General features: G+C 41.6%; 1 protein-coding gene across 1 annotated transcript; it reads left to right on the forward strand.

Annotated features, from left to right (window-relative positions):
- The first annotated feature begins 14,349 nt into the window (after positions 1–14,349).
- On the forward strand, positions 14,350–18,867 carry LOC147619116 (pentatricopeptide repeat-containing protein At3g09040, mitochondrial-like). The gene has a single exon (XM_086774305.1). The coding sequence runs from the start codon at positions 14,790–14,792 to the stop codon at positions 17,238–17,240; it is 2,451 nt and encodes an 816-aa protein (XP_086630431.1). The 5' UTR covers positions 14,350–14,789; the 3' UTR covers positions 17,241–18,867.
- Positions 18,868–25,550: the final 6,683 nt, after the last annotated feature.

Genomic DNA, 25,550 nt, shown 5'->3' on the forward strand with positions numbered 1-25,550 from the left:
CATCACTACTATAATATGGTAACAAGATCTTAGGGTTTTAACAATGGTATCAGAGCAATTTGTAGTTAATTGTTGTTGATTTTTCTTTCTTATTTCAATCTTTGGTATTTTTTAAAGTAAATTTTAATATTTACTAGATAAAAATGTTATTTTGTTGATTTGTTTTGATGATTATCACGTGGATCATCGATATGGTGGTTGGAACACGTGTTTCTTCTATTCAATGGAGATGAATCGACCTTTCACATTCCAATTTTTTTTGTCTTTTCATTTTCTCGATATTGTTGGCTTTCCGTATTCTAGGAATGAATATGTCGATGAAATTACACTCATCAAAACATGCAGGCTATTGATAAAATAAGTTTATCTAGAGAATGCCTACACTACAACTTCAAATGAATTCAGAAAATGAGATTGTCTTTGAATGTTGAGGTCAACATGCCAAGTGATGTTAGCAAAGCACTAATCTTGAGTCCAAATTATCCCATAAGATAATATATGTGAGGGATCGCTAGCGTCCCATACCACCATGATACCACCCATACATACCTTACCAATTTGAAACTCCCTAGTATGGCATCTAGGAAATATGAATAAAATCCTATATAAAAGGAATAAGATGGACTTATCCTAGACTTTCACATACTAAAACCTGTCTTTATATACTGAGACCACATCAAAGAATAACTCTTTCTGAGTACATCATAGAAAAGAAATTGAATTAATGGCGCCTTTCTAATGATAACTACCCAATAAACACAATAAAGCTGGGGTAGAAAAATAACTCACCTGAATACATAAGCAACTAGGTATCCAAGTTGGAATATGTACAAGAGTACAAGGAACATAGTCCAAAATTATGTGTAAAAAATGAAGGCAAATGCTATCTTCAAAGTACATGATATTATCCAAAATATCAAAAGATCCTTATAAAACCATGGATAAAAGCATAGAAGCTCCTCGAATCCATGAAAACCATAGTTGATCATAAAAATCAATGCATGCCATCTAATGGTCAATAATCATGCCAAAAGAAGCATTATAATTGGTGGTCAACTCATCAATCCGGACTATATGAACGTGGTGTTGTTCAAGCAAAACTCCAAAGTAAGAAAGTGAAACGCATGTGTGTAGCACTCATTAAAAATCCCTAGACACAAGTGATCTAGGCAGAACCTGATGAGTCCAAATAAAACTTGGAAAACATCCAATAAAATCCACCAAAACAAACATATCAACTAACCCATGATAGAATTTGTCTTAGGCTTAAGAAATTAAGCATAGACGACACTTAAATAAGTGCAAAATAAATTATCATGGACAAGTGTCAAAGGCAAGACACACTTTGGACGCAGATTTTATCCATCAGAGAAAAAAAATTAATGAACATGTCTAAAAAAAAGAATGGCTAAACAATGGTAAAAAATCATGAAAACATCGTTTAGAATTAATCCAAATAAAAATAACTACTAATATGAGGTATACTCGTATTAATAATATGCGAATAACCTGCATCTATCTATTGTCAGCACGAGAAAACGTACTTCAACATTAAATAAACCTCGAAAATATTAAATTCTCAAGAAAAAGAATTATCATGATTTTTTCTAAAACTTTTCTAATTCTATAGGACCTCAAAATATGCTAATTTTGAATTTCACCAAACCTATCTTATGGCATTCCAAAACTATATTTTTTTAAAAAAAATTCAATAAATAGATTTGCTAAAATACCATTGATATTTTAGAAAATACAAATTTCTAGGATTTCTAAAAATAATTTCTAGAATATTTCTAATTTCTCCTAAGAATCCCATCATTCACAAAATTTTCAATTCTGCCCGATAATTTTCAAATCCAATGAAAATTTATAATTTTAATAGATTTTATATTTTTTTGGGTCAAAAATATATTTTTAAAAGAATTTGAATGGTCACAAGCGCCCGAATGGACACACCACATGCCAATCACCAACTCCACATTTTCCAGAAATTTAAAATAACCTTTGTCTAATTTTTCACTAATTTTTAGAAGTTTTTTAAAATTTTTAATTTACCCCAAACGCATTAGAATACGAACAGTCTAAAAATTTCAAAATCCCAATGGTTTTTTCGGAATACGAAAAGCCAACAGTTTCGAAAAAATGAAAAGATAAAAAAAAAATCAAAATGTGAAAGGTCAAAAGTTTCCACAATCCAAAAGGTCAAAAGATTTTCTAGAATTCGGAAAGCCAATAGGTTTCCTGAGAATGTGGAAAGCCAAAGGATTTCAAGAAAATAATTTCAGAAATTCTCAAAATTTATATTTTCTCCCCCTTTTTATCAAGCTTTGAAAAGCTTTTTTTTAAAAATAAATTTTTGAAAAAAAAACTCTTTTTATAAATTTGTTATAAAAAATGAAGCTTTTTTTAAAAGCTTTAATACAAAGCTTTACACAAATTTTTTCTAAGGGTGGGGGGCGTTTTTCACCTAAGGGGTGCTGCGCAGCCTCCCCTCCCCGAAGGCGTGCGCGCACAACTGTGAGAGAGAGATCTGTTGGAATTAGGGTTGCAGGAATGCACACACAACTTCAAGAAGATGAGGAAGCTTGAGCACAACACAGTAGTGTATTATGAGTGCCAAAAATGAAAGATGACAAGCCCTAGAAGATAATGGGCGTATATACAATGCACGGGGGAAAAAACCTCCTAGTGAGGGAAAAAGTGCCCCGGCGGTCCTAAGTGTGTTCACACACATCACTACTATAATATGGTAACAAATCCCCCCTGGAGTGATGCGGTGAACAAGAGCTAGCACTCATGTATAGGGAAGTGTCTAGCTATGTGGACGAATCCACAAAAGGGAGTAAGCCCAAAGCTTTGCGAAAAGCTTCGAACTTCTCACGAGGCAGAGCCTTTGTGAAAAGGTCTGCAAGGTTATCCTGTGTTGGCACATAAGCCAAACTGATCTCTCCTGCAGAGAGTCTCTCCCTGACATAATGGTAGTGCACCTCAATGTGCTTCGTACGAGCATGGAACACTGGGTTCCGCGCAACTGCCAATGCGCTCTGACTGTCAGTGAAGATGGTGGTGGCAGATGGCTGCCCAACACCCAAATCAGCCATAAGGCGTCTGAGCCACACACACTCAACCGTAGCTGTGAAAGCTGCCCTGTACTCAGCTTCACAACTAGAAGTGGCCACAGTAGGCTGCTTCTTGCTCAACCATGATATGCATGAGCTTCCAAGCATGAAGCAAAAACCACTCGTGGACACGCGTGTGTCATAACAACCAGCCCAGTCAGAATCTGAAAAAACATGTAAATCTGGCGGCAATGATCCCCCCTTGGGATAAAACAACCCAAGATGCCGAGTACCACTCAAATAGCGAAAGATACGCTTCACTGCCTGCCAATGCTTAATGCCTGGGCTATGCATAAATCTGCTCACCTGTGAGACTGCAAACTGAATGTCTGGCCTCGTAATGCATACATAAATGAGGCAACCAACAGCTGTCTGATAGAGTGTGACATCAAAGTGATCTCCAGCATCATGAAGACTCAACTTCAAACCTGTCTCCATTGGAGTAGCAATAGGCTTGCAGTCTTCAAGGCCAAATCTCCGCAACAATGTTTCAATATACTTTGTCTGACACAAAGCAATACCTCCATCACACTGCTTAAATTGTATCCCCAAATAATGATGCAAATGCCCCAAATCTGACATCTCAAAAGAGGCATTCAAATCAGCCTTAAAATCAGCAATATGACTCTCATTTGGTCCTGTGAGCAGCATGTCATCGACATAGAGAGCAATGATTAGATGTACACCATCCACACGTTTAACATACAAAGTGCTTTCTGTTGGACTATTCTGAAACCCATGTGCAGTCAAATATGCATGTATTTTTTCATACCAAGCTCGTGGAGCTTGCTTTAAACCATATAAAGCCTTTTTTAACCTGCACACTTTGTTTTCCTGCCCTCTTTGAACAAAACCACGAGGCTGCGATACATACACCTCCTCATGCAAATCTCCATTTAAGAACGCAGTCTTTATGTCCAGCTGATGTACATTCCAACCATTATGAGCTGCTAATGCACAGATGCTACGAACAGTGGTCATACGACATGTGGGAGCAAAAGTTTCATCAAAATCAATGCCCTTCTCTTGAGCATAACCTTTTGCAACAAGCCTAGCCTTATGGCGATCCACTGTGCCATCAGGCTTACGCTTCAATTTGTATACCCACTTAGTGCCAATGGCCTTCTTGCCAGGGGGCAAGTCACATAAAGACCATGTACTATTCTTCATAATAGCATCGTATTCTGCTTGCATAGCAGCCATCCAATTTTCTGAACTTTGTGCCTCATCAAATGAAACAGGCTCACTTTCATCGCACATACTAGAAACAGCCAATGCATAACAATCTGACGCATAAGAGGCACCATGAGAGCCAGAACGAGTGCGACTAGACAAAGGGGCATCCAACTTGCTGTCACGCAAAGTCTGCACCAGCCATCTAGGCATGTTCCTAGAGCCCTCAATCTCTTGTCTCTCATCCTCAAGTGCATCATGCACATCTGCATCAGATATAGGCTGATCTGTGCCATCATTTAAAACCTGCATAGGCTGAGAAACTGCCTCATGAGGTATTGCACTTGACTGTGCACCACTGAAAAGAGGCAACAATGTATCATAGACATCACGTGAGCTGATATTTGTCTCCTTAGTACATGAAACCAAGGGCTGAACTGCATCTTCCACAAATACAACATCACGGCTAACCAAAATGCGCTTTGTCTGTGGATGATACAAACGATAGCCTTTGCTCTCAGCACTATATCCAACAAAAATACATTTGACAGCTTTGTCATCCAATTTTCTGCGATGTTGCACAGGCACTAATGCATATGCCAGGCAACCAAAAACACGTAAATGGCCAACAGATGGCTTGCGGCTATGCCAAGCCTCATATGGAGTGACAACCTGTAATGCTTTGGTGGGACACCTGTTTAGTACATAAGTGGCACACATGACAGCCTCAAGCCAAAAACCATGTGGTAGACTTTGACTCTTAACCATACATCTTGCCATTTCCATGAGAGACCTGTTTTTTCTCTCAGCCACACCATTTTGCTGTGGTGTATACGGCACTGTACATTGGTGTTTTATCCCACGCTCAGCCAGAAATGCATTAAATTCTGAAGACATATACTCCCCCCCTCGATCTGAACGGAGGGTGCCCATCTTACTTTCTGACACATTTTCAGCCATAACCAAAAACTGTTTGAAGCACAAAAACACTTCGGACTTTGCCTTCAAAGGATATACCCATGCATGCCTGGTAAGATCATCAATGAAAGTCACGAAGTAAAGGTAGTTTCCAAATGATGGAGTTTGCATGGGACCACAAACATCACTGTGAACAAGCTGCAATCTGCGTTCAGCTCTCACTGATCCATCTTTGGGAAAGGAAGCACGCTGCATTTTACCCAATATGCAGCCCTCACAAACATGCTTGACAGGTGCCTCAAGCTTAGGCAAAGAAGACACCATTTCAGATTTCTGCAGGCGCAGCAAACTTGCAAAATTCAGATGACCAAAACGTGCATGCCACAGTTTTGCATCTGAAATAGCCTGCGTATCCATAATAGCACATGCTGAATCCTCTACACATTTGCCATCCATATTGAGCTTATACAGCCCTCGACATAGTGAACCAGATGCTACTATGATGTCACCACAAGAGAGATCATGAACAGTACATCTGTCATCCACAAATTTTACAACCAAACCTGTTTTGGCAAATGCGGAGACTGACAGCAGATTCTTTTTGATCCCTGGCACATACAATGCATCAAAAAGTGTAAAGGTGTTGCCATTTGCAACATTCAGCACAATCTGTCCAACTCCTTTAACGGGATAAGAGGAGTTATTGGCACAAGTGACAGTATTCCCTGTGGGAGCAGACTCAAGGAAAGTGAATAAACTGCGCTGCGAGGTGATATGCTTAGTGGCACCACTGTCAAAGTACCATACATCTGAATCTACTGCAGACATACATGTGTCATGCAAAGATGGGTCATAACTGCACTGCGCATTGAATGCCCAATCTGTATCTAGCACAACATTAGCAGATTCATTGTTAGAAGGAGAGGCATCTGCAACAGCCATACCAGCCTCTTTCTTCCTAGCCTCTTTCGCAGCCAGCTTAGGACACGCTTTGATGACATGATCATTTCCCTTACAGTACTTGCAAAATGTCTTCTGTTTGTCACCCTTCTTCTCATCTTTGTCTTCCTTCTTTGGTTGCGCAGCATTTGCAGATTTCTGCTTACTAGAAGAGAAGCCAGCTTTACCTTTCCCGCTTCTCTGACTAGCAACAAAAGCTTGATCTGCGACACGCATAATATTCCTGTTTTGCCTTGACTGGTCTTCTTGCAGCAAAACAGAAACTAACTCCTCAAATGATAAGGCATTGGGATTGCCTTTCATCATCAAGCGAAGAGTGGAAGCAAAACCCTGATAAGAATCTGGTAGACCATTCAAAACAGTCTGCACAAGTGAACTGTCTGACAGGATTTCATCTGCAGAAATGAGCTGCTCTTTGAAATCCTTGATCTTTGTCAAAAAGCTATCCATAGAATCACCTTCGTTCATATGCTCACTCTCCAACTGTTTTCGGAGGTAAGCAACACGAGCCTCATTTCTTGCCTGATACAATGTGGCAAGTACATCCCAAGCATCCTTAGAAGTCCTGCAGGAGCGAATATGTGGGATAATGGTACGTTTGACAGACAGCGCAATCAAGGCATGAGCCTGCGCATCTCTACCATCCCAACGAATCTGCTCTGCTGAAAGTGGTGGTTCTCGAACAGCTGCTACAGCACTTGTGCCTGCACCATCATCAACAGTACCTGTTTCTGATGTGTTTGCAGCATTCCCAGCCACAATAGGACGTGCATCAATACCCTGCACAATGTTCCATAACCCCTTTGCTACCAATACATGTCGCATCATATATGCCCACAATGGATAGTTGGTGCCATCCAACTTATCCTCAGCAGCCAACATGCGGAATACATCATTGTTGTCAGCCATGGCCAATGACTGTACTACTAGATGTAAATGCTGTCTGTAAGAGGAAAACCTGTATAAAATCGACCTGTGCTATGTAGCACAGCCCAAAACAGACGAATGGGCACCTGTCCTGCAGATTTTAATCCTGACAGAAAATCTGCACAGTAGGACGATTTTGCCTGCGCAGTACTTGGAATGCAAAAACGGAGGGCGAAATGACCTCAGATCAAAATTCTGAAATGACCGAGCCCTACGGGCTCGCCCACGGCATATACTAACCTGCAGACGCTCGTGAAACCTCGTCGCAATCGGAGGAGATGAAGCGACAGGTGCCGGTGATGCTGCCCGGGAGGAGGAAGCCTGCTCTGATACCAATTGTTGGAATTAGGGTTGCAGGAATGCACACACAACTTCAAGAAGATGAGGAAGCTTGAGCACAACACAGTAGTGTATTATGAGTGCCAAAAATGAAAGATGACAAGCCCTAGAAGATAATGGGCGTATATACAATGCACGGGGGAAAAAACCTCCTAGTGAGGGAAAAAGTGCCCCGGCGGTCCTAAGTGTGTTCACACACATCACTACTATAATATGGTAACAAGATCTTAGGGTTTTAACAATGGTATCAGAGCAATTTGTAGTTAATTGTTGTTGATTTTTCTTTCTTATTTCAATCTTTGGTATTTTTTAAAGTAAATTTTAATATTTACTAGATAAAAATGTTATTTTGTTGATTTGTTTTGATGATTATCACGTGGATCATCGATATGGTGGTTGGAACACGTGTTTCTTCTATTCAATGGAGATGAATCGACGTTGCGGGGGAATTTCGTGAGTTTAATACTATTGTTTTCTATTTTTTATGGTTTAAAATAAGCATTAATGGAATTATTTACCAAAATACCACACATTTTATTTGGGATATTTTTGGTTAATGAATTTCCTAAATTTCTACAATTTTTAGGAATTTTTTCTAACTTTTTAGAAAATTTTAGAGCATTTTTATGATCAAAAATGTATTTTTGTTGCGGGTTTTCCGTAGATATGCAATCCATTTTTTGCCAAATTTCTGCTAAAATGTAGAGTGGGACAGCCAATTGATGCATTGGGTTCTCTCTCGTGCACGTAAAGTTCTTTTCTTTCCCCAAAATCCGGAGATTCTTTCTATTTCTCTCTCCCTCGTGAACACCTCTTAGAAGACACAATTTAATTAAATATTAATCATAATTAACTTTTAATTATGATTAAAGTTTTTAATTAAGTCTTAATCATCTCTGATTAACAGAGAAGAGAGAAGATGGGGTGGTGAGAGAGAACTTGGATTTGGAGAAGAAAAGGAGAGAGGAGAGAGGCATCTCCTCCTCTCTTTCACGAAACGAAAACGTGCAGGGGGGGAGGGGAGGGCGCGCTGCAGCGCTGGGCAAAAAATCGCCACCCCCCTAAAATAAAATTTTTAAAGGTTTTTAAAACCTTAAGCTTTAAAAGTTTTATTTAAAACTTTTAAATATATTACAAAAGAGTTTTTTTTAATAAAATGCTTTTCAATGCAAAAAAAGCTTGAAAAAGAGAAAATTTGAAATCTGAGAAAAAAAAACCCTAAATTTTTTTGGAAATTTTTTCCTTTGGTGCCTCTTAGCTTTCCATCTCCCGAGAAACCTATTGGCTTTCCGAATTCCGGAAAATCTTTTGACCTTTCGGATTCCGAAAACTTTTTACCTTTCACATTCCAATTTTTTTTTGTCTTTTCATTTTTCCGAAACTGTTGGCTTTCTGTATTCCGAGAAAACCATTGGGATTCCAAAATTTTTTGACCGTTCGTATTCTAATGCGTTCGAGGTAAATTTAAAATTTCAAAAAATTCTTGAAAATTAGTGAAAAATTAGACAAAGGTTATTTTAACTTTTTGGAAAATGTGGGATTGGTGATTGGTAGTGTGTCCATTCAGGCGCCCGTGACCATTCAAATTCCTTTAAAAATATATTTTTTGACCCAAAAATTTAGAAAATCCATTAAAATTATAAATTTTCATTGGATTTGAGAAATGTCGAGCGAAATTGGAAATTTCATGAACGATGGGATTCTCAGGAAAAATTAGAAATTTTCTAGAACTCTATTGGGGACGCCGATAATTCCATGTGCAGATGTGGGTACATCTAGGCGCCGACCGATGGATCCCTGGTTCCTGTTGTTATAATGCCATGTTTTCCTACTTTATTCCAAAGGATTTACAATGAGAAAACTACTTTGAGTATGAATTCCTTTGATCATCCGCAGTCTGATGGGCAAACATAGCAAACATAGCATATGAATCAGATTGTAGAGTATATGCTTCGTGCATATGTCTCTGGAAAATCATCAAATTGAGAAAAGTATCTTTCTATGATGGAATTTGCCTATAAAAGTCCTAAATATATGGCTACTGGTTTTAGTCCGTTCATGCTTATGTATGGGTATCAACCCACGGCACCTATTGATGTCGGTCTTAAGGACATTGAGCTTGATGCATTGAGGGATTTCTTGCATGATATGTAGGAAATGCTGACCGTAGCTCAGGATTCTATCAGGAGTGCTTAGGATAGAGCACGATTTTATGCTGATAGGGGACGCTTATCTCGGTCTTTTGAACCAGGAGCATTGGTTTATTTAAAGATTCTCAGACTTTGTCAACAGAAAAATGCTCGAATTTATCTCCTAGATATTGTGGTCCATTTCGAGTTATACATCGGATTGGCACGGTTGCGGATTGGCACGGTTGCGTTTGAACTAAAATTACCTCCACATGTTAGAGTTCATCCAGTCTTTCATATCAATAGATTGAAAGGGAAACTGGGAGGTGAGGATAACACAGTTACTCCTCAAGAACTTGTTGAAGTCGAAGAATTATCCTATGTTCCACATGAACCTCATAAGGTACTTGAATTCAGGGAAAGGAAACTTTGTAGTTGACTAATCCTTGAGGGTTAAAATTAGGTGGAAAGATAGGAAAATATAGAGGATTCGACTTGGGAGTCGGTTGAGATTGTTCAGCGCAAGTCTCCTTCTTTTCATTAGTCAACTTTGTAGTTGACTAATCCTTGAGAGTTAAAATTAGGTGGAAAGATAGGAAAATATAGAGGATTCGACTTGGGAGTCGGTTGAGATTGTTCAGCGCAAGTCTCCTTCATGTGCAATGTTTTGAGAGAGGGGAAGTATGTTATATGCGCATTATGTGTGCATTTACTAGGAGGCTAACCCACATTAGGCTTGTGAGAATGGGAGCATGGAAAGAAGCTCTAATGGAGCATGGGTTAGGACTAACCTTAAGGGTTAAGGTTAGGGTCAGGCATCCAAGGTTCACACATGGGAAATGGAGAGTCGAGAGTCACTTGAGGGCCCTCCTATATAATAGGGGCATGGGGCACACTCAAGGGAGGCCAGGCTGGGCTAGGTTATGTTATGTTCTCTTGTGTAGAGGATTGTAACTACTCACCTACCACTCACCTACCATTTCACACTATAGCTACATGCTGCTGGATTGGAGTCATACCTCTTGATGGTATGGGATAGCAACGTAAAGGTATGATGTACTTCATTATAATTCATATGTGCATCCCTTGGGCTCGGGGGTGGTCGGGTGGATGAGTTTATGCCTGATTTATGCATGTTTATGCATAACAATTATCTAGAGAGATCTTAGGGTGGATGAGTTCCCTAAGATCTCTCTAGATAATTGTTATGCATAAACATGCATAAATCAGGCATAAACTCATCCACCCGACCACCCCCGAGCCCAAGGGATGCACACATGAATTATAATGAAGTACATCATACCTTTACCTTGATGTCCCATACCATCAAGAGGTATAACTCCAATCCAAGAACATGTAGCTATAGTGTAAAATGGTAGGTGAGTAGTTCGATCCGCTACACAAGAGAACATAACATAACCTAGCCTCCATCCCTTGAGTGTGCCCCATGCCCCTATTATATAGGAGGGCCCTCAAGTAACTCTTGACTCTCCATTTCCCTTGTGTGACCCTTGGATGCCTTACCCTAACCTTAACCCTTAAGGTTAGTCCTAATCCATGCTCCACCAGAGCTTTTTCCCATGCTCCCATGTTCCCATGCTCACAAGCCTAATGTGGGTTATCCTCCTAGTATATGCACACATAATGTGCATATAACAGATATAGATGCAGATTGGGCTCGTTTATGTCTCACACATAGGAGACCTACCAGTGTCTTTATGTTTACTTTTTGAGTGCTAATGTTAGATGGAGCATAAAAAGCAACCAACAATTTCTTTATCGAGTATAGAGGTTGAGTACAAGGGCACTGCTATGGCAACATGTAAGGTAGCTTGGTTATAGAAGCTACTGTGTCAAATATGGGTGAGTCCATGGATATGGCTATTATGCTTTACTATGACAACATGAGCTAGTGTATCATGCTAGGATGAAGCACATTGAGGTGCATTATCACTTGTAAGGGGGAAGGTTCTAGCGGGGGTGATGTGGATTTGGTGTATGTAGGCATAGAGTAGCTGACATCTTCATAAAGGCATTGGGTACAAAGAAGCTCTACAAGTTTAGGAGCTTACTTGTAGTGCAAAGTATAAAGTTGAGCTTGAGGGGGAGTGTTGAGATATCGAGCTCAACTAGTGTAGATATGCGATATGCCAGGATAACAACTTTTTGCACTTATGCCACTGACATGGTTGGAGAGATTACAGGTGATATGTTGCCATGGTTTACAATGTGTGACAATCACTTTGGTATATTAAAGTTATGGCATAGTTATACTACCAACTCATGTAGTTGAGTTCATAGTATGGACCAACCTTTGTATGTTATAATAAGAGAGTACTTTTCCTTATAGTAAGAGAGTACTTTCCCTTATCTTTATGTACACTTATCTTTATGTTATGGTTGTAGAGAAGAGAAGAGAATATAATAGAATTTAGCCATCCATATCTGTTGTGTGCTTGTCTACTCTTATGTGTCTCGCAAGGATCTCAAGCTCACCTCTCCCCCACATTCTTCTCATTGGGTGGCCTGGTGCGCTAGATGAGGTGGCCCTTGCCCATGGTAACGCTAGTGAGGCTCTACATAATTCTCGGAGTATCTTGCTAGTGATGCTAGTTCTAGCTTTAACTACCCCGACAACCTGTGCTGCACAAGTATTCATTCGATATTGTGGACTTCCACAAATTTCATAGGGGCCACTTCTCTTTTCCAGATTACCTTTTTGCATGTCGGTAGGTTAGTGAGGCTTCCACAAATTTGATAGGGTTCACTTCTCCTTCTCCTTCTTCTGTTTCTCTTAGTGATATTTCTTCTTCTTCTTCTTTCTGTCCAAGTCAGAGTCAGAAGTATGTCATCACTATTCCCAAGATGACATACTTCTTCTTCTTCTTTTTCTTATGTAACTCTAGAGTCAAGACTTTGAGTTACTATGTATCTTCTCGGGTTTATCATTTTTGAATTTCCTTACTAGTTGAATTAGTTATACTACTCCATTTTCTTGATACTTTGGTGACTTAGGACATTGAGGAACCGTGATGACTGCAGATTGTGTGACAAACCATGGGTGACTTTTGTATTTTTCTTGCCGTTTCCTTAATCTTATCAGTGTGTTCATGTACTGCGTCCCCCTTCTGCTTCATCTTTGCTAGTTTGCACATTAGCTCTCTGTGTATCTTGGTACCTCTCCACCAATGGTGCCTATCGTAATTTCTGATACGGGAGATAACTGAAATAATAGAGATCATACCACAAGGAGATTCTAAGGTAGGATCCTGAGGAAGATGAGAAGGTGCTATTTGATGAACCCCAGGTACCTTAAACTTGTATAGGAAGTATATCCTAATGGTTGATGATGCCATTCCAATGATCGTTGTGCAAAGTCAAGTGAAGTCATAAAGAATAAAAGGTCGAGATCTTATTTGTAGCATGTGGCTACAAATAATACGCTATAAACAAGAAGTTGGATGAAGGATGCATTGACATGGCCAAGAAAAAGGCAAGGTTGAGCACCGAACCTTCAAGGGATATTGAAAGTAAACATTGATAACATAGAAGATCTGGACGACGAGTGGGTGGCTGGGAGATATGCAATAGTGTGAAACCCACATGGCATCACATGGCACTGGGCAAACCTATAGATAGGCCAGTCGATATTCATTTGGCACTTCTAAACTTTTGAAATTCTAAGAAGCTAGTCCATAAACTCTTAAACTCTTAGATCTATCTTTAGGTCTCAACTCAAATCCCTTGTATCATTGGAGTTCCTAATCTTTGAAACCTCAAGCTCTATGTAATCATTTTGTACGCTTTATACTCTTATTTTTTGAGAAATATAATTTTATCCATTTTGTCCAATTGTCTCATTATATGTTATCATTATTGGGTCATTAAATGAATGTTAACCTCTGTACACACTCACTGACACCAAGTTCCACCATGTACTTTCAATTTTTATAAACTCTTGGAACACCACAAGTGTTAATAAAAGTAATGAGCCCAACATATGTGTTCCACCCATGGTGTATAATGGACTGAGTGTTTACATATCCAATAAATCCATTCTTAGGAAGATTATCTCGGTAATAACCAATTGGTAAACCTAAGGTAACATTTGGCAATCCTACTGGCTTATAGTGTTGATTGGAAATGCACGTAGAATTCAACAACATCCAACAAGTCAATATACTTCTAGGAAGATTGTTCTACATGCATAGCCTTACTTAATCTACTTCGCACAAATTAGGTGTCTAGTCAATAAATCCGTGGTCAACCAAGCCTTGCTACACTAGAGCAAATTTCTTTCGCCAATCCATTTTATGTCCTAGGGGAATTTCATCACGATTCTTTGGGGGAAGTCTGTCTAGAGCTCTAAGGAAGCAACATGAAAGTAATGGGAGTGCATACCAGATCCATGTCTTGACAAGAGGAGGCAACAAGATTCAACAGTGAAGACCAAGAAAGTGAGAAACAACCAGTGGTACAGGAGGAGACGGCTAACCAGAAAGACAACTCCACAAATGTCTCTCATGTGGAATATTATTGACACGAAGCAACATAAAGCCAAGATAAAAAAGGAGTGCCTATTGATGTAAAAGGGGGGCAAGAAAGACCTTGGAATACATGTTTGAGCATTGGCAAAGCTGAATGGAGTAGTTATACTTCTCCCTCTCTATATCTATTACATATTAACCATTACATATTAACCATGGACAACCAAGGTACAAGGAGAGGAGAGAAAAGAGAAATTTCTAAAAAAGAGGAAAAAATCCCTTCCCATTGACCCTTTGTATTTCGGCTTCCATTCTTGAGTTTCGCTTCTTAATGTCTTTTACATGCCAGAGCAATGCGCAACTAATTCTACTCTCTCTCTCTCTTGCCCTTCTCTCTCTTTTTTTTCTTTTTTTTCTTTTTGTTTTTTGCCAAAAAAAATTTTCTTTGAACTATTTCTACTCTCCCTGCGATTTCTGTCTCTACACGCGCTGGCTCTCTGTGCAGCTGACTCTCTGAAGGCGACGCGGGGGCACGCTCTCCCATATCTAAGAAGAAGGAGGGATACTCTGATTTCTAAATTACCATGACTTCTAAAGAAATGCAAGCTTCCCCCTTCCCTTCCCCTCTCTCTCTGTCTCAATGGGAAAATCCACGGCGAGATAAACACACCAGGGAGGCGCTATCCAAGTTGAGCTCACGAGGGAGGCGCTATGGCTGGTACAATCCAAGTTGAGCCATGTGTGATGGAGGCACAAGAGAAAGAAGAGAACGACATCCCAATACCCTTGGTCGTGGTGATGGTGGTTGCTGGGTGATGCTAAGCGTACAGGAGGCACTCGCTTCTTTGGAAGCAGGGATGCCCCCCTCACCCTTGCAACCTTCGATTGAGGATTTTGCAGGCTTGTTGCAAAAGTGCTTAAAGGACAGAAATCTAGCTCAGGCACTGCACTTGCATGATGCGTACATGCGCCAAAGCAGGCTGGAAGCCCATCCATCACTCGGAAACCACCTCGTCTCGGTGCTAGCGGAAGTAGGAAGCATGTGCCGTGCCCAGCAGGTTTTTGACAGACTGGTGTATAGGGATGAGCGTTCCTGGAATCTACTCATCACAGGTTATGTTAAACTTGGAGAACCATGGCATGCTCTCACCCTCTACCAGAAAATGCAGGAGAATGATGCTCTACATCCTAGTCGGCATGCTTTTGTGGCCTTACTGAAGGCTTGCGCTGTACTGAAAGATCTCGAAAAAGGCTGCAAATTACATGCTGACATTGCTGGAAAAGGATTGCTGGAAAGAGACCTTTTCATCGGCAGCTCCTTGGTCGATATGTATGCCAAATGTGGCTCCCTTGCAAAAGCACAAGAAGTTTTTGACAACCTCCCAGTCCGAGATGTGGTCTTGTGGACAGCGATAATCGCAGGATATGCTGATCATGGGCATGGTGAGGAAGCACTCAACTGTGTCGAACAGATGCAACATCAGGGCATATCTCCAGATGCTTTTACATTTGTTTGCAGCTTGAAAGCATGTGGAAGTGTTGGATCCTTAGTCAAGGGCCAAGAAATACACGCTGAGATTGCTAGAAAAGGGTTGGAAAGAGAGCCCCTCATGGGCAACACCTTGGTCGATATGTATGCTAAGTGTGGCTCGCTTGCAACAGCACAGGAAGTCTTCTACAGGCTCCCAGTTCGAGATGTGGTCTCTTGGACTGCACTAATTGCAGGATATGCTGAACATGGTCATGGTGAGGAGGCACTTGACTGTTTCCAACAGATGCAACATGACGGTATCTCTCTAAATGCTGTCACATTTGTTTGCATCTTGAAAGCTTGCGGCACCATAGGAGCAGAAGTCAAGGGCCAAGAGATACATTCTGAGATTGCCAGAAAAGGGTTGGAAAGAGAGCTCCTTGTTGGCAACACCTTGGTTCATATGTATGCTAAATCTGGCTTGCTTGCAGAAGCACAGGACGTGTTTGACAAGCTTCCAGTTCGAGGTGTGGTCTCATGCAATGCACTAATGGCAGGATTTGCTGAACACGGGCATGCTGAGGAGGCCCTCAACTGTTTTGAACGGATGCAACATGACAGTATTTCTCTGAATGCTGTCACATTTGTTTGCAGTTTGAAAGCTTGTGGCAGCATAGGAGCCACAACGAAGGGCTTTGAAATACATGATGAGATTGCAAGAAAAGGGGTGGAAAGAGAGCTCCTCATTGGCAGCACCTTGGCCGACATGTATGCTAAATGTGGCTTACTTGCAGAAGCACAAGAAGTGTTCAACAAGCTTCCAGTTCGAGACGTGGTCTTGTGGACTGCACTAATGACAGGATATGCGGAACATGGTCATGTTGAGGAGGCACTCAATTGTTTCGAACAGATGCAACATGAGGGTGTCTATCTGAATGCTGTAACTTTTGTTTGCGCCTTGAAAGCTTGTGGCAGCATAGGAGCTACTGTCAAGGGCCAAGAAATGCATGCTGAGATTGTTAGAAAAGGGTTGGAAAGAGACCTCCTCATCGGCAGCACCTTGGTTTACACATATGCTAAATGTGGATCCCTTGCAGAAGCACAAGATGTGTTTGACAAGCTTCCAGTTCAAGATGAGGTCTCATGGAATGCACTTATTGCGGCATATGCCCAGCTTGGAGAGAGTGAAAATGTTGTCCGCATGTTTGACAAAATGTTAGGAGAAGGCAGAAAGCCAGATCTGGTCACATTCATAAGTGTTCTTAATGCATGCAGTCATGCAGGTCTAGTTGATAAGGGCCAGATGTGTTTTGAGGCCATAAGCAATGAATATGGTGTCATCCCAACTCTTGAGCACTACACTTGCATGGTTGATCTTCTTGGCCGTGCAGGCCATATAGACAAGGCAGTTGCGATGATCAGAAAGATGCCAATGCATCCTGGTATTGTGGTATGGCTTACTGTGCTGGGGGCTTGTCGTAAGTGGGGCAATGTCGAGTTTGGAAGATATGCCTTTGAACATGCAGTGCGATTGGATGAAAAGGATGCGGCAGCTTATGTATGCATGTCTAACATCTATGCAGATGCTGCAATGCAGGAGGAAGCGATCAAAGTTGAGGCAATGAGAGTAGAAAACCAAGCATGGAACAAGCCAGGACATAGTTTGTGGACAGATGCCTCTCCGGGGTGTTGTGCATTCCTTTTTGATTTACAATAAAAGACAGCCAGAAGGTAGCTTAAATTGTCAAAGGAATGGCATGCCCCAGGTTTGCAGTATGGGACATTTTAAATGAATGTGCTATGCTGGCACAGCCATTTGGCAGCGGTGCATTTATCGAAGAATAGCAAAGCATTTCTTTCAGGGATGCAAACTGTTTTTGAACAAGGAAAGGGTGGTGGTGGAGACTATCGGTGATGATATTGCAACTGCAGTAGCCATTGTCCCCTTACACTTCGATATGTAAGTTTAGCAAGCTGCTGGTATTGGGAGAAAAGTTCAAGATCTATCAAATAAGAACCACCTCCAATGGAGGTGGAAATAAAGCACATGAGAGCGTTGTGCAGAATAGTGCACAAGAAATGCTACTACAGTATATAACTGAGTAGATGGCTCAGTCGGATTCATTGAGTCGTGATGTGTGCACATCGCTCTGCTCATTATTGCCGTGGTTCCACAGATTGGAGGTGAAACATTCACTTATACTGATATGGGGTGGTTCATCGCATTGCTTAGTGACGTGTGCAAAGGTGTCAGGTGATGGGGCAGTTTTCCTGCATGTCCTGTGATACACATTAGCGCTAGTTAGGGGAACTTGGTTTGTAGTTGGATATTGGCGTTTTTGATGTGCGTCATTGGGTAGTTTGGGAGTTGGCTCCTGCTGTACTCAAAAGTAATGAGCTGTGGGGGCAGAGAGGGGAGATTTTTCTTTTTTTTTTGGGGAGGGGGGGTAGCCCGGTTGTCGTTGGGTTTTGCCTGCCTGATAACAGTAGACAGGATCCACGAAGGAATAACAAACAGCATGAAGGTTTGTTCTTGAGAAAAAAAGCATACAACCAAGCAAAGCTTTGGTGTTTCCAATCAGCTTGTTTCAAAAGGAAAGTGGCTTGTGCTTGCATGAAGGAATTATTGAAAATCTGGCTGTTGGGGAGTCACCTGGCATGGGTTGTGAGGGAGGAATGTATATCGCCTACGTGATGCTACATTGGACCCTTATCTCATAATGGTCCACACATGGAATAGGTAGACTTCACTCTTGGACACCTTGTCCTGACATCACGGGATCCGAACAAGGCCCAAGCTGAGCCTGGATAACTATGGGAGGTGGGGGAATGTGGAGCAACTGCATAGTAGTTTGTAGTTCATCGAGTCTACGCCCAAGATAATGCGACACACCTATGACTATGTAGGGTAGAGCTAGACATCATATAACAGCCCAAATAGACAAGGTCAAACAATGCAGGTGACAAGCGGCACTATCACATGGCAATGATGATGTGGCAGTACAGATGTGGCAGTGATGACATGGTATTGATGATGTGGTAATCGGGTACAGTTGGTCGATAACATTACTACTAGTTGACTAGGAGCATTGGTGCGTATATATATATGTGGGTGGCCAAAACATCATATTCAAGTGTTGGACTTCATAGAGCGTTTCTCTATAGGCGAAGTGCTAGAACCAACAATGTACAGTAGGTCACAAGGTTGTGATTTGATGCCTTTATTATTAGCTACATCTTGTAGTTGAATTTCAGTTGTGTTACTTCTTTCTTGTACATAATATAGAGCAATAGCTCTTCTTTCTATCTTTGGAAAACCCTTGCACATAGGCACAAGTGTTCTACAATTGGTATCAAAGCCTACCTACAAATTTCTTTTCTTTTTTGGCACTTTGGTTTGTTGACTACTTGGATTGGGTAGAGAACCTAGATTCCAAGAGTACACTAAGTTTGGGTTTGAGGAAAGTGAATATTCTATGGTGACATATTCAGTCTGTGCTTGACATTAATTTATTAATTCCTTGTGGGCATTAATAAATTAATGCCTAACCTTAACATATGCTAAGGTTAGGCACCTTTTAGCCTCTTCGTTGCATATTTCAGCGTACGGCTCTGCAACTACAGAGATGGCAACTAGCGAGAGAGAGAGATGACCACCACCACGGAGAGAGACAGAGGTGCTGCTCTAGCCTACAACAATTAACAACCAAGAGTGGCCTGGTCTACAAGTGACCGAGAGAGAGAGAGAGAGAGAGAGAGAGAGAGGTCACATCCTACAGCGAGACAGAGGTGCTGCTCTAGCCTACAATGATTAACAACCAAGAGTGGCCTGGTCTACAAGTGACCGATAGATAGAGAGAGAGAGAGAGAGAGAGAGAGAGCGCCACCCACCCTTGAGCTACAAGCGGTCGAGAGTGGCTTGGTCTACAAGCGAGGACTAAGAAAATGAGAGAGAGAGAGAGATTATCTAATCAATTGCCTTCGACCAGCAAGAAGGGCGGTGGAAAAATCTCGAAGGCGATGGAAAACTCTCTTTTTTTTAATACTAAAGTTGACAGTCTCACACCTAAACCTTGCCATTTCCTAAGGCTCCATACGATTAAAACCCTCCCCTGACTAATGAATTAATACAAAAATAAAATTGGGCACCCGAGTCAATTGGGGTATATTGTGCTTCCCTATCCTACCAAACCCTTACCTCATTGTGTAGGGTTGAAATCCCTCACTCGGTCCTTGATCACTTGATATTTGTCATGGATTCACAACTCATTGACTTGTTTCTTAGCATGAAGGCATCCATAGATGTGCATGCGGTTAAATGGAGGCTATATCTGTCTGGCTCAACGGGATGGAGTTGCCACCTCAAGCACCTAGTATTACTAATCTAAAATCTACAGATTAGTAATACAAGGGCATGATTTTTCACTCCTTTGGATGCAAGCAAGGATATAGTGGATGAGCTTCGCTCCTAGTTTGGTAATCATTCTTCTATAGCTATGCATAGTTGATAAGAGAGACACCATACGCATCACCATCAGTCTCGTTCATGGAGTCCCTCTCCATCGGAATTTTTGGATAGTTCCTGCTCGCCTTCACTGGCTTGACATTGGGGGACTAGCGGTTTATGTAAAACAGTCTTCACCAATTGGATCCACGAGATGGCTGCCACGTTGGCAGCAACATGTGGTTCATATATTGTTCAGCTCCATTTGGTATGTACGGATTTGATGGGTGCGGCTCTTTTATGGTGGGAAGACCACCTTAGGCACCATTCCATGTCTTGTTGAGATAACTATCACAAGGTGATCTTGAAGCAGTTTATTCCTCTAGATTATGAGTGTGAATTGAAGAAACAGTGAGAGCGTTTTCTACTGAAACGTGGTGAATTGATAACCAACTATCTCGTTCATTTCTAGAAGATCTTCTAATGCTCCCAAGGATTATGGCCCGAACATGTTAAGCGATTTGTGGATGGTTTGAAACCGTTTTTGCATGCAGATATTCGTGTACATCTACCCCATGATCTTTCAGATGCAGTTTGTCTTGCTACAACCTTGAAGATGTAGGAGAGTTCCAACTCTAGGACTCAACAACTAGGGTACTAGAAAGACAAAGACAAGGGTAGTACAAGGCAAGCGGGGGAGCCTCAGTGACTCGCCTCACCCTTGAAGAGCGTTGCGCCAAGATGGCTGCTAGACAATACTTTTATTGTGACTCCACCGAGTACATCACAAAGGATTGTCTAAGGACCTTGGATGAGCAATACAAGGAGGACGCTTTGTTAGAACCGAAGGAGAGGAGAAGTAATGGAGGATGAGTGTGAAGGAGATGCATGTGTGTGCACCTCAGCTTTTTTCATTTCTCAAGTCGAGCACACACCTAGGGTGCTTCATGGCATCGGGACACAAGTATAAATAGAGGAAGTTTTCAGCCGTCTTTGAGAGAGAGTCTACATAGTTGCCGTTTGCACTCAGTGGAGAATATTTGGTTCCAGTGGTGATTGCTTCAGTTTCTGAGGGTTTTCAGGACTTTTCTCACTTGTTGTTTGCATTGGGTGGAGTATCTTCAATGTTTGATGTCATGGAGACACCATAGAAGGACATATCATCAGATATGTCTTCGTCCTAAGAGGATAGGGTAGTTGGTGTATCTTCACAGTACATAAATTTCTTGGAGATTGTAACTTTGGTGTATCAAGGGTTGTATTACTTGGAATATGTTCAATAGGACATGGGTGGTTTAGACGTACTGTTGCCGAGCGCAGTGCTAATGGATACATATTTGGTGCAACTTTTTTTAGGAGTGTTATTCTTGGTTTTGCTTTCTTCCTTCAGGGTGCATTGCAATTGATGCAAGCAATTCTACTGCTCCATTTAAGCTGATGCATTAGTGGCTGGAGTTTAGATTGCAAAGTTTTGCGTGACCATTATCTAGAGTGTCCTTCTCTTGGGATACTGGAGGATACTCATCAGAGGTTTACATTTTTCATGGATGGTTGGACATACGCAGAGTGCTCGATCAAGTGGAAGTTGGTCATCCACCATAGGTTTCATTATACAGGTCTTTGTGCTGTCATTGTAAGTATGGAATATAAGTCTTCACAGTAGTGGACGCAAAGTGGTCTCGCAGTGTTCGGGATCTTGAGTATCTTGGATAAGATTTTCTTAGATCTTTTCCTTTTATATGGAAGGGCACTTTATATGGACATCATGCATCTAAGAACAACTACAATACAAGTAGAGAATGTGACAGACCGACGAGTATGCAGGACAAAGCCAGACATCGGATATCTAACGGTAGGTTCAAATAGTGCAAGTGACATGTGGCAATGATGACATGATAGTGGTGACATGGCACTGATAATGTGGCATTGATGGCATGACAGTCGGGTATAATTGACCAACATCATTACTACTGAGCAACTAGGAGCGTTGGTGCATATATATATGTGGGTAGCCAAATCATCATTCATCTGCTTTCCTCAGTGTCGAGTTATGGGGCCCATTTGAGAATCTAGACAGTCTCAGATGGCCGTGGGACCTGTATGGAGTACCTTTGGTCTATGTTGTAGTCTAATGTGGTTCCAATCAGATGATATGGTTGGTTGATCACTTTGGACCATGGTTGATGCAGTCGACCTATGTCCATGCCAATCCTGGGTACTATGTATAGACTAGTTTACTAGCCCTAGTCATCATTGGCTTCATTTTGTTCAAGCACTCTTGTAAGCAAGGAATTCTGTGTCCAGAGTCTCTCTAGATTTCCTTCGAAACTCTCACTCGGAGCACACGGTTTATCAGTTTTGTAGTCAAAGTTTGCAAATAGTAATATTGTTTACTCTCCACTTGTTTTTGTAATCTAGTGCTTTGTATAGTGTTGACCCTAATTTTGCTATTGTTTATTCTTACATGGTATCCGAGCATAGGCTCTAGACAAATCTTATGTTGACAATTTGCTATTTGAAGACCTATTTGGAGAGATTTCCATCTTGCAAATAACACAGCTGCTCGTGCCCGTCCTCCACCTTGGAAAGTTGGATGGAAAAATTACACTCTTTAGAGGTTTAAGATTAGGTCTATTTTTTTATTTATATGAGTTATGGGAAACCATAAGAGGGATTAATGCAAAGTCGGGTCCTACTCTAAATCCAGGAGATCTACTATAGACCATACTGCTAGATCCTACTCTGACTTTGGTGTGGAGGAAAAGGAATGCAGATACGATATGTGCCATTGTCATTAGTGTCACTGATTCGATGACGAACTTGACTCATCAAGTTGCCATAGCTTCTAAAGCATGGTAATTTAATCAGACAAGGGTTCAAAACCTTGAGAGCAGCTTGCAACAGAAAGGCATTTGAAGGATAAGCAACAGAAAGCCATTATGAAGGACAAGCTGCAAAACAGTTCATATCGCGGATAAAGAATCTGCAAGGTCAGAAAGCGATGGTGGGGATCACTGTTGGAATTAGGGTTGCAGGAATGCACACACAACTTCAAGAAGATGAGGAAGCTTGAGCACAACACAGTAGTGTATTATGAGTGCCAAAAATGAAAGATAACAAGCCCTAGAAGATAATGGGCGTATATACAATGCACGGGGGAAAAAACCTCCTAGTGAGGGAAAAAGTGCCCCGGCGGTCCTAAGTGTGTTCACACACATCACTACTATAATATGGTAACAAATCCCCCCTGGAGTGATGCGGTGAACAAGAGCTAGCACTCATGTATAGGGAAGTGTCTAGCTATGTGGACGAATCCACAAAAGGGAGTAAGCCCAAAGCTTTGCGAAAAGCTTCGAACTTCTCACGAGGCAGAGCCTTTGTGAAAAGGTCTACAAGGTTATCCTGTGTTGGCACATAAGCCAAACTGATCTCTCCTGCAGAGAGTCTCTCCCTGACATAATGGTAGTGCACCTCAATGTGCTTCGTACGAGCATGGAACACTGGGTTCCGCGCAACTGCCAATGCGCTCTGACTGTCAGTGAAGATGGTGGTGGCAGATGGCTGCCCAACACCCAAATCAGCCATAAGGCGTCTGAGCCACACACACTCAACCGTAGCTGTGAAAGCTGCCCTGTACTCAGCTTCACAACTAGAAGTGGCCACAGTAGGCTGCTTCTTGCTCAACCATGATATGCATGAGCTTCCAAGCATGAAGCAAAAACCACTCGTGGACACGCGTGTGTCATAACAACCAGCCCAGTCAGAATCTGAAAAAGCATGTAAATCTGGCGGCAATGATCCCCCCTTGGGATAAAACAACCCAAGATGCCGAGTACCACTCAAATAGCGAAAGATACGCTTCACTGCCTGCCAATGCTTAATGCCTGGGCTATGCATAAATCTGCTCACCTGTGAGACTGCAAACTGAATGTCTGGCCTCGTAATGCATACATAAATGAGGCAACCAACAGCTGTCTGATAGAGTGTGACATCAAAGTGATCTCCAGCATCATGAAGACTCAACTTCAAACCTGTCTCCATTGGAGTAGCAATAGGCTTGCAGTCTTCAAGGCCAAATCTCCGCAACAATGTTTCAATATACTTTGTTTGACACAAAGCAATACCTCCATCACACTGCTTAAATTGTATCCCCAAATAATGATGCAAATGCCCCAAATCTGACATCTCAAAAGAGGCATTCAAATCAGCCTTAAAATCAGCAATATGACTCTCATTTGGTCCTGTGAGCAGCATGTCATCGACATAGAGAGCAATGATTAGATGTACACCATCCACACGTTTAGCATACAAAGTGCTTTCTGTTGGACTATTCTGAAACCCATGTGCAGTCAAATATGCATGTATTTTTTCATACCAAGCTCGTGGAGCTTGCTTTAAACCATATAAAGCCTTTTTTAACCTGCACACTTTGTTTTCCTGCCCTCTTTGAACAAAACCACGAGGCTGCGATACATACACCTCCTCATGCAAATCTCCATTTAAGAACGCAGTCTTTATGTCCAGCTGATGTACATTCCAACCATTATGAGCTGCTAATGCACAGATGCTACGAACAGTGGTCATACGACATGTGGGAGCAAAAGTCTCATCAAAATCAATGCCCTTCTCTTGAGCATAACCTTTTGCAACAAGCCTAGCCTTATGGCGATCCACTGTGCCATCAGGCTTACGCTTCAATTTGTATACCCACTTAGTGCCAATGGCCTTCTTGCCAGGGGGCAAGTCACATAAAGACCATGTACCATTCTTCATAATAGCATCGTATTCTGCTTGCATAGCAGCCATCCAATTTTCTGAACTTTGTGCCTCATCAAATGAAACAGGCTCACTTTCATCGCACATACTAGAAACAGCCAATGCATAACAATCTGACGCATAAGAGGCACTATGAGAGCCAGAACGAGTGCGACTAGACAAAGGGGCATCCAACTTGCTGTCACGCAAAGTCTGCACCAGCCATCTAGGCATATTCCTAGAGCCCTCAATCTCTTGTCTCTCATCCTCAAGTGCATCATGCACATCTGCATCAGATATAGGCTGATCTGTGCCATCATTTAAAACCTGCATAGGCTGAAAAACTGCCTCATGAGGTATTGCACTTGACTGTGCACCACTGAAAAGAGGCAACAATGTATCATAGACATCACGTGAGCTGATATCTGTCTCCTTAGTACATGAAACCAAGGGCTGAACAGCATCTTCCACAAATACAACATCACGGCTAACCAAAATGCGCTTTGTCTGTGGATGATACAAACGATAGCCTTTGCTCTCAGCACTATATCCAACAAAAATACATTTGACAGCTTTGTCATCCAATTTTCTGCGATGTTGCACAGGCACTAATGCATATGCCAGGCAACCAAAAACACGTAAATGGCCAACAGATGGCTTGCGGCTATGCCAAGCCTCATATGGAGTGACAACCTGTAATGCTTTGGTGGGACACCTGTTTAGTACATAAGTGGCACACATGACAGCCTCAAGCCAAAAACCATGTGGTAGACTTTGACTCTTAACCATACATCTTGCCATTTCCATGAGAGACCTGTTTTTTCTCTC

The sequence above is a fragment of the Cibotium barometz genome, chromosome 34, assembly GCF_041138505.1.
Source record: "Cibotium barometz isolate CiBa-2024 chromosome 34, ASM4113850v1, whole genome shotgun sequence".
Taxonomy (NCBI): domain Eukaryota; kingdom Viridiplantae; phylum Streptophyta; class Polypodiopsida; order Cyatheales; family Cibotiaceae; genus Cibotium; species Cibotium barometz.

Excerpts from the sequence above, each read along its gene's own strand:
- LOC147619116 (XM_086774305.1), top strand. The coding sequence starts at position 14,790 with ATGTGTGATGGAGGCACAAGAGAAAGAAGAGAACGACATCCCAATACC.